Source organism: Diceros bicornis, chromosome 14 (assembly GCF_020826845.1).
Source record: "Diceros bicornis minor isolate mBicDic1 chromosome 14, mDicBic1.mat.cur, whole genome shotgun sequence".
NCBI classification, from domain to species: domain Eukaryota; kingdom Metazoa; phylum Chordata; class Mammalia; order Perissodactyla; family Rhinocerotidae; genus Diceros; species Diceros bicornis.
The window spans coordinates 6,274,756-6,293,668 of record NC_080753.1 but is presented as its reverse complement, the minus strand read 5'-3'; the positions used below and the strand labels follow the sequence as shown (position 1 = coordinate 6,293,668).

The window sequence follows — 18,913 nt, the reverse complement described above, 5'->3', positions numbered from 1 at the left end:
CTTGTACACTATATCCCATCATATCTCTCCTACAATTTAAAAATGACCTATATTGAACTTCCTTTAGCTGCCGCTCCATTACTCTATATTGCCACTACCCTTAAAAGAAAGGTCCATTTCTTTCTTTCCATTCACTCGTGAACCAATCTAATCAATATTTTTCTCCCACTATTCTGTTAAACTGCTCTTTTCAAGGAAACCATTATCTCTAATTACCAATTGCAAAGATCAATTCTCATTTTCCTCTAACTAGATCTAGCCACATATTTAGAGACAGTCTAGCATTGTTTTAATATTCTTAAAATATTTTATAGGTTCTGTCATAACCCTCTGTATTTTTCTGACCTCAACTCACTAACTCCTACTTTTTAGTTTCATATTACTATCCTTTAATCCCTTAAATATAACAGTGTCCAAGGTCTCACTGTGCAAGCCTCTCACTTCCCTGTCTAGGCGCACTCCAAGGTAATCTCATTCAGTTTCCTGGTTTTGAATGCCATGGTTATGTTGCTGGCTTTCAAATGAATATATGTAGCCCAGACATCTCCTCTAAAATAGAATTAACATTCCTGAATGCCTACCTCAGTATTTCCACTTGGCTGTATTAGCTGTCTCAGCTAACAGACCCCAAACTGACTTCTTGATTTCCATTCCTCTCAACTATCCTTCTCTTTCTACATATTTCCTCATTTTAGAGAATTATATTCCAACCTTTCAACAGAGCAAACAGCCTTAGCGTTACCCTTGGCTTCTTTTTATCTGTTGACTCACATCCAGTTCTTCAGCAAAACATCGAATCTTCATTAGAAATCTATTTCAAATCTAGTCCTTAATTCCATCATCACATGTCTTCTTGGAGGCAGTGCCATCACCACCATCTCTAGCTATGTTATATAGTAGCTTCCTAGCTGGTCTCTCTGTTTCTTCCCTTGGCATCACACATCAGAAGTTTAACATAGAAAAATTAATCAGAATGATACTTTAAAATAGCATTTCTCTACTAGAATGTAAGTTTCTCGAGGGAAGACTGTTTTGTCTGTTTTTCTTTTCTTGTTTTCTACTGCTATAGAAGAGTTTCTATTGTAGTAGGAATGTTCCTGGAAAAGTAGGCACTCAACAATTAATCATTAAATTAATGAATGAATGAGTCATTTCATGTCACATTCAGAGTCAAGGTCTTCCATCTCACCAAGCAAAATCCAAAACACTTATTATATACAAAATAAATAATGAATTAAATAAACTGGAAAATATTCTATGTGTTACACAGTAAAAGGCTCTAGAGATACAAAATGATTAAAACAGTCACTGTCTTGAACAGCTTACAGAAGAATAGACTTTCACAGTAATTCAAAATCATTGTATATGAAGTAATCGACTATATTGCAGGGATATTTTGTTTTCTTTCAGTAGCTAAATAATAATTGAGTGAACAATGGAATTACAAATATGACAAAAGTTTACCCATTTAAAATATGTGATCAAATGAAATCACAAGGGTTTACACCATTGCAATGGTTTACAAAGATTTCCAGTGTATTAATTTGCAAGTTTTCAGTTGTAAATAACATAATCTCAACTCAAACACTAAACGGACACAAGACTTATTGGCATGTATGATCAAACTGTTTAGAGGTAGTCCTTGCATCATGCATCAGAGTTAGATCATGGTTCTGGCCCTCTTTTTAATCCTCTCAACCCTACACTTACTTGTATTTTGGTTCTGTCCCATTGTTGGATTTCCTTATGAAAGATGGAAGATAGCCTCCAGTACCACAGCTCCATACTGCAAGTCAGCTTTTTGATGTCACTGTGGAGTTGGACTGTTTCACTCGTGTTTGAATCCCCCCGCAGGAGGTTCAGTGTCACCCAAGTGCAGACTTTCTGCCAAATGGTTATTTAAAGTATCAAAGGGCAAAAAAGTGCCCAACAGACCTTGCAGCAATTCATTTCCTGTGGCCAAACAAACTAAAAAAGGTGAAAAAACTCTTCTTTCCCTTTGTAGTCAGAGAGGAATTATGGTAGAGAAGAACAGGAGGAATTTTCTGGTTTCTGTTCTCCCATTTCTATGACAAGTCCTGGTGCCGGACATGGGTAAGTGTTTCTATACCGCAGCATTCACTGTGAAGGACCTTATCGTGTAGCCAATGCTTGTCTGGCTCCTGGGTCCTTATGTATTTGAGAGCCAGGAAACTCAGAGTGCAGCCTTCTGATGTTATCATACCATAATTATATTTAGAGTCACTGCTGCCTCCTGGAGGATAGATCAAGGATTTTGCTTCTTAGGAGGCCATAGACAGGTAGACATCCAGGCTAGTTTCGTCTCTGAGAACGTCTCTTTCCTTTTTCACTCCCTCTGATGACACTGATCTCTTCTTCTCCCACTAGCATAATCCTTTCTACTGTCTTATAATTTGCAATTCATTATCTTAATCTCTTGTACATTGCTCTGGGTACTGAGTAGTCTCCAGATGCTTTCTCTTCACCCTTCTCCATCCTGCACTGTACTTCAGGATGCTGGCCAGAGCCTGGGTCCTGCTAATGTGCTGTACCAGCAGAAGGTAAGAAGGTGAGAGGAGAATAAGGTCAAGTATTCCCTCCACTCCCTCACTGCCAGGTTGTAGGTTGACAGTAACTATGCTCGCCTACATAAGTTCACAGTTCATGTTAGAATGTTCTATACTACCGCTACAGTTCTCTTTCTGGTTTCTATTAACTGCATTCTTAGCTTGCCCCTTCAGCATAGGGAATGGAAACAGCTCCCCGGTGTTTCTACATGCAGGATGATTAATTATACATTGTTAGTTTCTCTTAATCCTTCTCATGCCCTTAGTCCTTTCATTCAACTCTTCTAAATTACTCTGAGTGAATCATCTGTTTCCTGGCAGAACCTTAGCTGATTTCCTTTGAGTATTAAGAGAAACTCTTCAAGTATTCTTATAAATCATTTCTTTCATTTTCTGCAATTACTGTAGCTCACAAGCTTCATTTTAATTTCAAATTATTAGCCAAAGTATTGACACCTCCAACCAAAACATCCCTCAGTAATTTCAGAGAATCACCAAAGTCGTGTTCCGCCTGTCTGATGACTCCGAGACACCATTATGCCTTTTCCTTTCCACCAGATTCCACTTGTGCCCCATCTCCTCCCAGCAATGCCATTTTTGATGCTTCACTCTTGTACTTACTGCTCTTAAAAATAAAAATTTCATGTCGTAGACAACTAAAGCTTTCAGTCTTCTAGTTATTAAGGGGGATGCTAGCTTGTAGCACAGGTAACAATTAACTCCTTTCTAACCCTGCATTGCTTGTGGTCATTAGATGCTGAATAAGTGCTCATAACTAGTGTTTTATTCTCTTTCTCAAAGAGGTAATTTTGCCCCAGTTCTCTCTCATCTAATTATAGGAATTTAGATCTAGTCCATGTGTTCAAGTAGAGAAACTGATACTATCTCTCCTCTATTCTGTTCTCCTCTCTTCATTTCACTCCTTCCCCAACCCCACACTTTTTTCTCCTGGATTCAGAACAGCAGAGTAAAAGCTTGGGTCGAGGTGTGTGGGTATAGCAGGGGAAAAGGTAGAGGAGGATTTTCTGCATTGGTACTGTTTGAGCTCAGCTCATCTTAACCAGTAATTCTCAGTGTATGGTCTCCAGATCAACAGCATCAGCATCACTTGAGAATTTGTTAGAAATGCACATTTGCAATCCCCACCCCAGACTTACTGAATTAGAAACTCGAGGGGCAGGGAACAACTGTTTGTATTTTAAACAGCCCTTCAGGAGATTCTAATCCAGCTCAAGTCTGGTACAGCTAAAACATGAGAATCACTGATCTAGAAAAACATACCTTCTAACGTAGCAATGCACAGATAAAGTTTTGACTTAAAGGCATTTAAGTCAAAGGGCTTTTACTTTTCTTATTTTTTCAGTCATTTCCTTAATCTCCTTGGAGAAAAGAAAAATGGACTTCAAGACTAATTTTTTGTCATTGTTTCAGCTTTATGCTTTATTAGTTCATATTGATTATATCTCCACTACTTCCTCTGAGTCAGAGTTAGCAATATTTTTGACAGTCAGTGGTGAGTTTGCGGGGTGGGAATCTGGGGCTGGAAATTCGGCTTTTGCATTCTAAATTTTGGCCACAATCTTACTGATTTCTGAGACGTGGGTTTTCACTAATCATTCAAATTCGACGTGTTATTTCTGCCTTGTTAAAGCAGTTTTGTTTTCATTCTCCTGTTGCTTTCCTTAATTTTTCCCTCTGTTAATCAGGAGTCTAATTTAACCAAAGGAGGGGACAATGTTTTTAATTAAGTAGATTCAAGATGAGCACAATGTATGCCAAATTCTTAAAGAATGTGGGCAGTCTCAACAATTAGAACACACATGGTGGCTCATATTAATTTCATGAGTAAGTTTACTTCAAAGTTGTAACAACCAGCTTACCTACTTGACATATTTCATCCATCTTAGGGAAACCTAATTTGAATTTCTACAACTTCCATCCTATCTAAAACATGCTTAACAAAGGATTCTGGATCAAACTCTATCATTTTAAAATTAAATCTACTAATAACAGAACAATCAACTGAGAGATGGCAAAATGCCTCTGGTTATCTGGTTTTCCCTTTGATGATGAAATTTAAAACAAAGCCTTCCAGACAACCAGAAAATTCTAATAATAAAGGCCAATAAAAGCATCATACTTAATAAAAAAATTTAAAAAATAAATATTATATATGAATGTATGATTACCATATTTATGTAATGCTATCCATATTTTTAAAAGTTGATCACTTTTCTAAGTAGATTCACAAATATAATAGCACTATAAGGCTTAGAAGTAGAAATTATATATTAAAAAGTCAATATTTTTAAAAGGATAATAATTGCATTTATTGGTAAATTAATATAAGATTGAATGCATACACAAATTTGATTAGATGGGTTAGATCTTCTAAGATCTTGATATAGTGATAAAATTTCTCTTCATTCTCTTTGGAAAATGTCACATTTAAAAGATTAATATGTTTTTTAAATCTTGCATTTAGATTCCTTTGAAATTAATGAAAATGCTGTCAATTGTTCATCAGTAATATATATGCATATTCTGCTCTTTTCAGTGTGTTTTAAGGTTTTCTTGTACCACAGCTTTCAATTTTCTGCTTTTACGAATATTCTAAAATTTTGAGGCTGTTTAGTGCCTTTCAGTAATGCCCAACAGAACTTAGTTTAAGCAGCCAGATAAAAGTCTAGCAAGAGTGAAGAGTACAAATTGTACTTATTAAGGGTGTGAGGAAGTATCTATAAAGCTATTTAAAATGGACTAAAATTATAGGCTCAGATAACTAGGTCTCTTCTGTCATTTACAAATGGGTAATTTTTAGCAAATTCTTTTTTTTTTTTTAATTTTTTGTTTATTGCAGTAACATTGGTTTATAACATTGTAAAAATTTCAGGTGTACATCATTGTACTTCAATTTCTGCATAGATTACATCATGTTCACCACCAAAATACTAATTACAACCCATCACCACACACATGTGCCGAATTATCCCTTTCACCCTCCTCCCTCCCCCCTTCCCCTCTGGTAACCACCAATCCAATCTCTGTCCCTATGTGTTTGTTTATTGTTGTTATTATCTACTACTTAATGAGGGAAATCATACGGTATTGGTATTTGACCTTCTCCCTCTGACTTATTTCACTTTGCATTATATCCTCAATGTCGATCCATGTTGTCACAAATGCCTGGATTTCATCGTTTCTTATGGCTGAGTAGTATTCCATTGCGTATAAATACCACATCTTCTTTATCCATTCGTCCCTTGATGGGCACTTAGTTTGCTTCCAAGTCTTAGCTATTGTGAATAACGCTGCAATGAACACAGGGGTGCATGTACCTTTGCAAATTGGTGTTTTCAAGTTCTTTGGATAAATACCCAACAGTGGAATAGCTGGATCATATGGTAGTTCTATCCTTGATTTTTTGAGGAATCTCCATACTGTTTTCCATAGTGGCTGCACCAGTTTGCACTCCCACCAGCAGTGTATGAGAGTTCCCTTCTCTCCACATCCTCTCCAACACATATTGTTTCCTGTCTTGTTAATTATAGCCATTCTGACGGGCGTGAGGTGATATCTCATTGTAGTTTTGATTTGCATTTCCCTGATAGTTAGTGATTTTGAACATCTTTTCATGTGTCTGTTGGCCATCTGTATATCTTCTTTGGAGAAATGTCTGTTCAGGTCTTTTGCCCATTTTTTAATTGGGTTGGTAGTTTTTTTGTTGTTGAGATGCATGGTTTGCAAATATCTTCTCCCAATTGTTAGGTTGTCTTTTCGTTTTGTTGATGGTTTCCTTTGCTGTGCAGAAGCTTTTTAGTTTGATGTAGTCCCATTTGTTTATTTTTTCTATTGTTTCTCTCGCCCGGTCAGATGTGGTGTTTGAAAAGATGTTGCTAAGACCGATGTCGAAGAGCATACTGCCTATGTTTTCTTCTAGAAGTTTCATAGTTTCAGGTCTTACATTCAAGTCTTTAATCCATTTGGAGTTAATTTTTGTGCATTGTGTAAGGTAAGGGTCTACTTTCATTTTTTTGCATATGGCTATCCAGTTTTCCCAAGATCATTTGTTGAAGAGACTTTCTTTTCCCCATTGTATGTTCTTGGCTCCTTTGTCAAAGATTAGCTGTCCATAGATGTGTGGGTTTATTTCTGGGCTTTCGATTCTATTCCATTGATCTGTGTGTCTGTTTTTGTGCCAGTACCATGCTGTTTTGGTTACTATAGCTTTGTAGTATATTTTGAAATCAGGGAGTGTGATACCTCCAGCTTTGTTCTTTTTTCTCAGGATTCCTTTAGCTATTCGGGGTCTTTTGTTGTTCCATATAAATTTTAGGATTCTTTATTCTATTTCTGTGAAAAATGTTGTTGGAACTTTGATAGGGATTGCATTGAATCTATAGATGGCTTTAGGAAGTATGGACATCTTAACTATGTTAATTCTTCCAATCCAAGAGCATGGAATATCTTTCCATTTCTTTGTGTCTTCTTCAATTTCTTTCAGAAATGTTTTATAGTTTTTGGTGCACAGATCTTCCACCTCTTTGGTTAAGTTTATTCCTAGGTATTTTATTCTTTTTGTTGCAATTGTAAATGGGATGGTATTCTGAATTTCTCTTTCTGCTACTTCGTTGTTAGTGTACAGAAATGCAACTGATTTTTGTATGTTGATTTTGTATCCTGAAACTTTACCATATTCGTTTATTACTTCTAAAAGTTTTCTGGTGGAAGCAAATTCTTATTTAAATAAAGCACTGTTTCCTAAAAGTTTGCCTTATTTAAATAAAGCACTGTTTCCTAAAAGTTTGCCTAAGACTTCAACTAAAAACTATCAGCTGAAGTCTGTGAATTGAAGGAAGAGATGGTTACTCTATACTTTCAAAATATAACATTAACACTGTATGTGTACAAGAGAAATAATACTGTGGATAGTTACGTTTATCTCTTCTTTCAAGACCTTCAAATATTATTCAGTTATCCTAAAAATCTCCATTATAAAACAAAATATAGGTTTTATAAGTGTGTGCCGAAATTATGTCTGAGAATTTCTTAAATATTTATTTAAAACCAATACCACACCCGTTAAACAATCTATAAAAAACGCATAAAAATGTTTCTACTTATCTTGAAATAGACTATATGCTATTAAGTAAAATAAAAGCTTAGAACGTTGTTTTATTTTTATGCATGTGGCTTTAAAATTCACGTAATTTTTTTGTTAAAAAATAGGAAATTAATTAATTATACCTGCAATTATACTCTTTCTCATATCTCATACATGTGGCATTATTCTTGCATGGAAATGACTCATGTGCTGTTTGAAGTCTCTTACAAAGTTTGCCTGTAAATACTGGTGAACAGATGCACCTGATATCCTAGGAAAGATGAAAAAGTCTTGTTTACAAAAATGTTTGGATATTTCAGAGATAATGAAAGACTTCTTACCCAGAGAGGGATGGAAATTATTTTCATAAGCGTGTAGCAGAAGTTCTCCGTGCAACAATGTGGAAGATTCTATTTTCCAAAATGTTACAACAATGTCTCCCATCTCACACATTGTTGCTGCTACATAAATTCAACACTCCTCTAATTGAGAATTCGGGACTATACTCCCCTTCCTTGAATGTAAGCGAGTTGTGAGTATAGAGAAAGTGATGCTCTGTGACTTTCAAGGCTAGGTTTAGAAGGCTGTACAGTGTCTGTCTAATTATCTTGGGATGCTTGCTCTTGACAGCCACCATTTTGTGGCCAAGCCATACTGAGAAGTTATATTTAGGGTTCTGGCTGATAGCTCCAGCTGAGGGACCAGGTGGCAGCCAGCATCGAATACCAGACATGTAAGTAAGGAAGCCTTCAAGATATGAATATGAGTTCATATTATGAATTCAAATATGAATCTTGTTAAATTGAAAAGAAAGTGATTTGTGGGAACTATTAAATTGTTTCCTAGTCTTATTTATTTAAATGTTAAATTAAAAAGTTAAAATATAACAATCTCAAATAATCAAATAATAAATTAAAAATTAATAAAAATGAAAAGTTTACAAAATTACATTTTTCATAAGGGAGAATTCTGGTGGAAGAGGAAAAAATGAAATTGAAGAGTGTTTTTGGAATTGGGATTTCTATTTAGAATGGAGAAAAAGTAAAAATAAACAAGTAAAGTAGCTCCTCTGATTTTCCTGAGTTTGAAAATTATAATATGGTAATGAGAACTTCAATTATTCATACTTTTCAAATAGTTAGATAATGGTAAAAAATATTTTAAAACCACTCTCTTGTGTGTTAGATTCAGACTTACATTTGGAATATCACTGCAGTCAGCACCATCCTGACTTGGTAGAGAAGAACACTCATTGACATCAGTTTCACAGCTTTGATTGAGAAATCCTTCTGGACCTTCACAAATGCAAATAGAGCTTATATTCTGGCAAATTCCTCCTTTCCAAAAGGACTGAGAAACACGATGTTTCTTTGATTCCTCACAGAATGGACCTTAAAAAATCATACACACAAAGAAAACATGAACATAGATGTGTAGCAAAACTCACTGTAGAAAAAGTCTCATGAAATCTTTTTTTAACAGAGTCATCATGGTATAATTTACATATAAAATTCACTCATAGCAAATCCATAATTCAATAACTTTTGCAAATGTATAGAGCTATTTGACCATCAGCACTACCAGTTTTAGCACATTTCCATTCCCCAAAGAAGAGCTCCTGTACGGTCACTGTCTGTTCCCAACTCCAGCCCCAGGCAACCATTAATCTTTCTGTCTCAACAGATTTGCTTTTTCCGGGCATTTCCTATAAATGTAGTGGTTCAACATGTCGTCTTTTGTGATTGGCTTCTTTTGTTTAGCATAGACTTTTTTAGGACTTTTCATGTTATATCATGTATCAATAATTTGTTACTTCTTATTGCCAAAGAGTAATTCACGATGCATACAACATTTTGTTTATTCATTCATCAATTGGTAAACATTTGGGTTTTTTCCACTTTTAATTTTTTCTTTGAGATAAAATTGACATAAAATATTATATTAGTTTTAGGTGTACAACATAACGATTCAATATATATGTATATTGGGAGATGATCATCACCATAAGTCTAGTTAATATTGATTACCACACGTAGCTAACAATTTTTTTTTCTTGTGATGAGAACTTTTAAGATCTACTCTCTTAGCAACTAACTTTTATGAATAATGAATTCACATGTAGTATTTGGGTGGATATATATTTTCATATTTCTTGGACAGATTCCTAGAAGTGGAATTGCTGAGGTATATGGTAAATTTACATGTAACATTTTAAGAAACTGCCAAACTATTTTGCAAAGTGACTGTGCCATTTTACATTCACACCAGCAGTGTATGAGATATACTGTTTTTCTACAATCTTGTCAACATTTGATATTTTCTATATTCTTTATTTTAGCCATTCTAGTGAGTGTGAAATAGTATCTCCTTGGGGTTTCAATTTGCATTTCCATAAGACTAATGATTATGGGTATCTTCTCAAATGTTTGTTATCCATCTGTATTTCTTCTCTAACAAAATTTCTATTCAAATATGTAGACTTTTAAAATTGTGTTATTTATTTTCTTATTGTGGAGTAGTGAGTATTCTTTGTATATTCTGAATACAATTCCGCGATGATATATGTGACTTGCAAATATTTCCTCCTTTTCTTTCTTTTCCTCTTCTTTCCATTTTCTCACTTAGTTACTTTTGGATAAGAAAAGTTTTGATTTGATTAAGTTCAAACTATAATTTTTTCCTTTTATTTCATTAAGTCCAATTTTTAGTTTTTTTCTTTTATATATCATGCTTTTGGTGTCATATCTAAGAACGCTTTGCCTAACCAAAGGTCATAAAGATTTTCTCTTATGTTTTATTAGAAGTTTTATAATTTTAGCTCTTACATTTAGATTTCTGATCCATTTGAGTTAATTTTTTTGTATGATATGAGACAATGATACAAGTTATTTCATATATATATTACATATTATATATTTATTTTTCATATGTTGATACATGATTGTCCCAGCAAAAATTTTTTTAAAGACCGTCCTCTGCCCATTTAATTGCCTTTTTCACTGTTGTGGAAAATCAATTGACCATAAACATAACAGTTGATTTCTGGACTCTTAATTTTGTCCCACTGTCTTGAAATAAGTTTTGAAACTGGGCAGTCATCTAACTTTTTCTTTTTTCTTTACAATTTGGTATAAAATTTTGTATGAACTTGTCAATTTCTACACAAAAGCCTGCTGAAATATTGATAAGGGTTCCAATGAATCAGTACCTAAAATTGGGAATAATTACTGTCTTAACAACATGGAGCTTTAATCAATGAAGATGCAATATCTCTCCATTTGTTTAGATATTCTTTCATCTCTCTCAGCAATATTGTGTAGTGTTCAAAGTCTTGCATTTAATTAAATTTATACCCAAACATTTTGTCTTTTTGATGCTATTGTAAAGGGAAATGTTTTCTTAATTTTATTTTTGGGATTTTTGTTGCTAGTATGTAGAAATACCACTAATTTTTGTATAATATCTTGTATCCTGCAAACTTCGTAACTTTAATTATTAGTTTGATAGTTCTTTTTTGGATTCCTTAGGATTTTCTACATAGGATATCGTGTCATTTGTTAATAAAGGTAGTTTTAATTCTTTCTTTGCAATCTGTGTGTCCTTATATCTTCCCACCTTATCAAATAGTCTGGAACATCCTGTACAATGTTGACTAGAAATCTTGAAAGTGGGTATCACTGATTTGTTCCCATTTTAAGGGGAAAATCTGTCAGTCTGACATCATTAGTATGATGTTAACTGGACAATTGTCATAAATGCTTTTTATCAGGTTGAGAGAGAGTTTTGTTTTCTTTCTAACTTGCAGGGAGTTTTTATAGTGAATGTGTGTTGGATTTTGTCAAGTGGTTTTTTTGGATCTACTGAGAGGATTCTGTGGTTTTGCCCTTTATTCTAGTAAGATGGTATATGACACTAATTGATTATTCAGATGTTAAATCAATCTTGCATTCCTGGGAAAAATCCCACTCTGTCAGAGTACAAACATATTTTTATATGTCATTGGATTTGGTGTGCTCATATTTTGCTGAGCATTCTCAATTAATATTCATAAGTGATATTAGGTTTTAGTTTTCTTTGCTTGTGGTATCTTTGCCTGGTTTTGGTATGAGGGAATACTGGTCTTATAAAATGAGTTCAAAAGTATTCCCTTCTCTTCTATTTATTTTGAAAAGTTCATAACAATTATTACTAATCCCTTAAATATTTGGTAGGTCTACATTGATTTTCTATTTCTTCTTGAGACAATTTTAGCAATTTGTGTCTTTCTAGGAATTTATCCATTTCATTTAAGTGGTCTAATTGTTCGACATAATGGTGTTCATAGTATTTCCTTATAATCCTTTTAATTTTGAAAGGTCATTAATGATGTCCCCACTCTAAAGCCTAGTTTAGTTAATTTTTATCTTCCCTTGTTTTTTCTTGGTCTGCCCAACTAAAGACATGTCCATTTTGTTTTGCTCAAAAATCGATATTTTGTTTTATTGATTTTTCTCATAAGATTTAATGATTTTTGCTTTAATATTACCACTTACTTCCTTTCTTTTGTGTGTTCTGAGTTCAGCTTGCTCTTCTTTTTCTAGTTATATAAGGTAGAAGATTAGAATATTGATTTGAGATCTTCTTTAACATAGGAATTTAGAACTATAAACTTCCCCATAAGCATTTTAGCTACATTTCATAAATTTTGATATCCTATGTGTGTATTTCATTGTCATTTCTTCTTTGACTCAGATTATTTTAGAAATTTAATTTCCAAATTTTTGAAGATTTCTCAAAATTTTTCTGCTGCTGACTTCTAGCTTAATTCTGCTAGGATTGGAGAGCATATACCATATGATTTTGATTTCTTAGATTTCCTGAGACTTGTTTTATGGCTGTGCTCTTTTGTCTATATATTGTCTATCAACACCAGAGTTGAGCAAGTGTGTGTTTGCTACTTGATGCAATGTGAAATTGAGTGCCTCCTTAAAGTCTGTGCCCCAGGTAAGTCACTTGCCTCCCTCTAGTCCCTACTCTGATAAGATCATATGAACAGAATTAATGAAGTTATGGTATTAAGGGCCAAGCCTGGGAGCCCAAACACTGGAGCTTTTCTAAGACTTGTATCAACAGGTGTTTCACTGTAGAGTTGAGAAGCCTTTGTGAGATTGTATTCAACATGTTGTCATTAGGCACATCATAGTGACAATAAAAAGTAACAGTAGTAGTGGCCTGACAACGCTTTCCATATCTGTTAATTCCTAGATCTTGAAGCAAAATTTACTCTTTTACTCTTGTTCGCCTGAAGAAGGCTTTGGACAATTTGTACATGTTGGAGAGAGCTGAATGGGGAAATATCTGACTTCTTGCTAAAAACAGCATACTTGGCCTCTAGAAATTATCTACAGAAAATTTTGAAAAGTATTTATACTTCAAGTACGTAAACCTTGCCAGCCAATTCACCATATAACCCAATGCTAACAAGTATACAACATGTTTATTGGAAAAAATCTTTACATCAAACTCATTCATTACTGTGTGAGCAGGAGCATCAAGAAACATTTAGCTACAAAGAATTAAATTACTTAGCAAGAATATACAAACCAGAAAAACCTACTTAGATTATATGCTGTTAATTCATTTGAATTTTGGATTGTGTGTTAAATTCTAAAATATAAAGGCATGAAGGCAATATAAAATGTTGAGTGACTACACCATTGGCATTATTATATTAAAGTAACTCGACCTCTAATTTCAGGATAATAATATACGAGTAATTATTTTGATCACACAAAGAAGAATGAGTGTGTATTTCTCAATGTTGTGATATATTAACATCACAGTATCCTATTAAATAATTAAATATAGGTGATAACATTTAATTATATTTAAGACACAAATGTTAGTTGGCATCATGGTAAGCAATTGTTTCAGTGATACTACCTTATATGTATGCAATGCTTGGCATTTCCATAGCACTTACATCCACTCCCTTTTGGTAAACTCCTTAAGGCAAACCTGGGATTTATAAAGAGCCATTATTATACAGTTTATATTTTAATTTTTTTAAGTAAAAAACTAATTTTGCTAGAGGTTATACAACTTGCCACGTGTCACACAGTTGGTTAATTAATGGTAGATTAATGATAAAAATTTGTACATTCTACCCCTTCTTATTATAACTCCATGCTCTTTCACCACAACAAACACTCATCAGATTAGTTCTGTAAAAAAAGATAGAAGGCTCAACTATCATTTGATTCTTAGCATTAATACAGTATTCCTACTCTAAGATATAACACTATGTTGTCCAACGTTATATATGGAATATAAGAAAATCCACAAAACTAAATAAATATTTATTTGGCTTCCACAAACAAAATTCTTTATATAGTCTAATTTTGAGTCCTTCATCACACATACAGTTTACAAGTATGTTGCTCATCTTTTCATCCTCTTAATAGGGAATTTCTAGATTAAAAAAATTAATTTTGATGACTTCTAGTTTACTTTTTTTTCTTTATGAATTATGCTTTTGGTATCATGTCTAAGAGCTCTCCTCCAATGACTATGTTCCAAAGGTTTTCTCCTATGAAACAGACATTTTCAAAAACAAATATAGTTCAGTTTTCCTAATAATGTCACAGTATATGAAAAGTAATAAAAAGCTAAGAAGATACATTGCATGGGTAATTTTTAAAAAGCATTCATAAAGAATAATGTTATATGAGATTGTGTTGCTGCTGTTGTTATTCTTTTAATGTATATATGGTTTCTCTAAAAATATTGAAATTGCAGACCAAACTGTGATTTCCTAATACAAATTGAATTGTACTTTTGAAGCTTGTGCTATTATTCAAGAAAGAATGGCAAGACTCAAGGAAATGTACTCTTTACTGTAACTTGATATATTGTCCTTATGGAATTTTTGTGAATCAGGAAGACAATTTCTCAGAGAACAATGATGTTGGAACTGCCATTCATCACAAAAGATTAGCACTGCTAAAAAGAGTGAAGATTCAGAGAGATGAAAAGAGGCTCTTCTCTTGGCATCAGATGCATAAGGCCTGGACTCGAATAGAGGAGATACATGTGGACTTTCTTGTTGAGCAGAGGTAAGTGGTCCCCTGAGACTCGTTCCTGCCCTCAAGGCAAAGTGGGTCTTTGTATGAGCTAGTCTAAAGTTTGGTCATGAAGTGACTCATCAAATCAACTCATCTTGTGTTCAAGTCTACGTTTCCTGACTTAACTCCTTTTTCTTATCCTCTCAGTAATGCCATGTTGTGCATGTGATGGTGTAGACAGTGTTGCTATGGGAAATTAGAAAGAAACTTTTAATTTGGTGCAAAGTAGCATAGGGTAGTGGCACAGAGTCTCAGTGGCCAGAAATAATCTACCAAATAGTGAGAAAGGAATCAACAACCAGACAGTTAGCTAATATCTCACTAATGACAACCAGACTGGTTTTTGGAACACTGTGGCAGAGACAGTAAAGCTCGCCAATTATTCCAAAGGTGACCTAAACTTCTTCTCTACCCTTTTATGTCATGTATGTTGTAGTCAATGGGATCTTTGTAGAAATTCTGGATGTCCTGTCCAGGTCAAGGCCTGTGAATGCTAATATACATTCTTCCATCTCTCATTCTTCCTGAACCGGCCACCTAGAAGTCACATGTTCTAGTTGGTGTGTCTAAAATACTCCAGCAGGGCCGGCCCCGTGGCTTAGCAGTTAAGTGCACACGCTCCGCTGCTGGCGGCCCGGGTTCGGATACCGGGAGCGCACCCACGCACCGCTTCTCCGGCCATGCTGAGGCCGCGTCCCACATACAGCAACTAGAAGGATGTGCAGCTATGACATACAACTATCTACTGGGGCTTTGGGGGGAAAAAATAAATAAATAAAATTAAAAAAATAAAAAATAAAAAATAAAACACTCCAGCAGACTGGATTCCTGAGCTGCCACTTGGAAAATATCTACCCTGCAGAGGCCCCAGACTGTCAATGGCCTTTGTGTGAGTAATCAAAACATTGCATTAAAGTGTATTTGTTAATTCCACATCACCCAGCTATCATGACTACTATAAAATATATTACCAAAATTGAGGTTCTGCTATAACAGAAACTTAAAACTTGTGGTATTGGCTTAACGAGTGGTGGGCAGTGAGGAAATGAGAAAGGCTGAAAAGATGACAATCTACATTATAAAGTGGCACTTGATGTAACTTGAGAGGAATTCGAATGCACGCTTATTCGACAGCTAGAACAGAAGAGGTTGGAAAACACGAATTTATCAGAATGTTTCAGCTGCTATTTACCGCTTTTGGCAAGATACATCCAATAGATACCCTAGGGACTATCTGCAAACACAGGTACAAGAACGGATATGTTGGAAATATTGGGGACCAATATTAAGAATAAAATGAAGTATGACTCTTTATGGGTATCAGTTGGTGTGACAAATCATTTTGGGCTCTATATGTGGGCTCTAAATGAAGTGTGACTATTTGTGGGCATAGATTAGTGCGGCTAATCTATATGTGGGCTTTGTTTCTATTTCTTCAGGTTATTAAAGTCTTTGTATAAGTCACCATGTGAAAATAAACCACTTTATATCAAAATATGAGGTATTAAAAAAACCTGTTCAATGTAAAAAGAATTACTAGAAGGTAAATGCAAAGGTAGGTGATTCATCTTTCAATTTTAGACTTATTAAAATCCTAAGGCACATGTTCACTGCCAGCTGACGATGAATTTCAATACAATGTTACATTGTTTTGTTATGTTTTGTATGGGCAGCCACACAAAGCAAAAATAAATCATGCAGAAACTTCAGGGAAACATAATATCTCTAAAAACCATAGGCTATTTAGTAGGAACAATTTAACAACTTGAATTTAAAAATAATAACTTAAATAGCTCAAGAAATGTTGTCACAGAGAAAGAAAATAATTTAAAGTTAGCATCAATAGTTCAGATTCTTCTACATCTTTTAAAATAACATAGTCTTCTTAGTTTTATTTCAATAAAAATTAAAATATAAAAAGTTACAATTCATTACTAGTGAAAAAGAAATGAACATAAATGAAAATGTAAACATTGCAGACGAAAAAGTAGCAAGTTTTACATAACTAACCTGAGACACTTTTTTGAAAGTGTAGGGCAGAAACAACAATGCTTTCACTGTGACTGATACACGTGTGGGCATCTAATACATAAATGTGTTTTTTAGTACATCATATATATTGTGTTTTTAATTTTAATGTACTATTTTTTCTTTTCTGAGGAATATTCACCCTGAATTAACATCTATTGCTAATATTCCTCTTTTTTCTGGAGGAAGATTCGCCCTGTGCTAACATCTGTGCCAATTTTCCTCTATTTTGTTGTGTGGGTTGCTGCCACAGCATGGCTGCCGACAAGTGGTGTAGGTTCGCCCCCAGGATCCAAACCTGTGCCATCGAAGAGGAGTGTGCCGAACTTAACCACTAGGCCAGAGGCCCAGCCCTTTTAATTTACTGTTTTTAAAATAAAAATGAAAACTTTGCATATTTTGTATTTACTCTGCATTAAAGAACATTATATATCTGCTATGAAAAGTTGTTATTTTCCTTGACTGAATATGTATCTTGCAAAGGAATATCAGAGTAACACTGAGGGAGAAAGATAACCATGCCTGATCATATCAGTTATTCATTCCTATCAGTCAAATGATGTATGTATTCATGTATGGTACGTATGATGTTATCTTTCTATCCTTTTCACTTACGCATTCAAAGATACAACCAAGTATTGCAGTCATTAAGAAAATTAGTGTACAGAAAGCAGTGGTCCCTTTGTTTGGAACTAAAATTAGAATTTTTTATGGCAGGGAGAAAAGTTTTATCTGTATATTATTTAAAATGAATTTAAAATGACTATGAACCTGTAATGGGTTGAAAGTAGTCACAATTAATTGGGAGGTGCTAGGGAAAGAGAGTTGGTATGATGGAGTATTTCTGAGAGGCAAAAGTGGGGGACTGGAGAGACTGGGCCGTACTTGGATCTCTAGGTCACTTGCCCCAAGTCTTTACAACATTTGAAAATGCTTCCTGATATGTATAGTGTGATTGGATTTCTTAAAGCCAACTAGGGTGAGATACGTATTACAACAAACTAAGTAATTTCCTTACATTGATTATGCAGGACACTGAAATCCTCACTTGGGGTTTGAACAACACTGAGTTATAAAATTAGAAATGTACGGTTTTACTTGCTGGTAATTTTGTTCACTTTTTTCTCTTGAACCTTGTGTCTGCTCTGGTTTTTTTTTTGTTCGTGTCTTGGTTTTGCTGATAAATATTCTCAATAATTCTTTCATATTATTTCGGTAGGTCCCGATCTTTCTGATTCTTAGCATGCCTAGAATGTTATTTATTTGGTTCTCATGCTTGAATACAAGTTCAGCCGTGTATAAAATTAAATAATCAACATAATTTGGGTTTACAGCTTTGTACATACCATAGAAAGATGTAGCTTTTTTTATTCTGACATCTTGGTCAGTTGATACATAATTTTGATGCTAATCTGATTCTTTTTGTAAATTGCCTATTGTTTTGTTATTATTTGAAGTTGGTTGATTGGTTGAGCCCTTCCAGAATTTTTTAGGAATTTTAACGTTTTCACCACATGTGTTTTAGAGTGTCTTCTCTTTGTTATCAATCCTGCTTAATACTCTCTTACCCTTTCAGTCTACTCAAATCTTTCTTCAGATCTGAGTTTTTTTTACTGTACTATATTTTATTAGTCCCTCCCCTCCCTGCTCCTGTTTCCTTCTGGAATTTCTATTATATAAAGGCTGGTATTTCTGCAATTATCTTCTACAATGCAAGTTTCCTCTTTTTTCCCCCATGTTTATATCATTTGCTTATCTTCTGGGAGAAGCCGTACTATATCTTTCAACACACTAAGGATTATACATGCTGTTTTTCATGATGTGACTCTTAAATTAGTGATCATGCATTTAATTTCTAAGAAATCTGAAGTTTTTAATAATTGCCACAGTATCTTTTTGGATGCTCCTAAAAATATTGAAATTTTCTTTTTCTCCCTTCATTAGATCAGCTTTCTCTTGGATTTAGTCCTTATCTTTGTTGAGTTTAAGATTTCTCCTCTAAATGTTAGTAAATATAGATTTCTGTACAGGGTTTCACTTTTCTGATCAATATACAAGACAACTAGGTGGATATATTGACACCTGCTCTTCTCAGGATGAGAGCTCGTAAC

The 18,913-nt window shown here is 34.2% G+C and overlaps 1 protein-coding gene across 1 annotated transcript in view; it reads right to left on the bottom strand.

Annotated features, from left to right (window-relative positions):
- Positions 1 to 18,913, bottom strand: part of EYS (eyes shut homolog) — a 1,424,867-nt gene that overhangs the window by 1,330,781 nt on the left and 75,173 nt on the right. Inside the window, exons 3-4 of the mRNA XM_058554077.1 lie at positions 8,869 to 9,062; positions 7,815 to 7,942 (exon numbers count right to left, since the gene is read on the bottom strand). Of these exons, the coding sequence (XP_058410060.1) occupies positions 7,815 to 7,942; positions 8,869 to 9,062 (322 nt within the window). The remainder of the gene's footprint in view (positions 1 to 7,814; positions 7,943 to 8,868; positions 9,063 to 18,913) is intronic.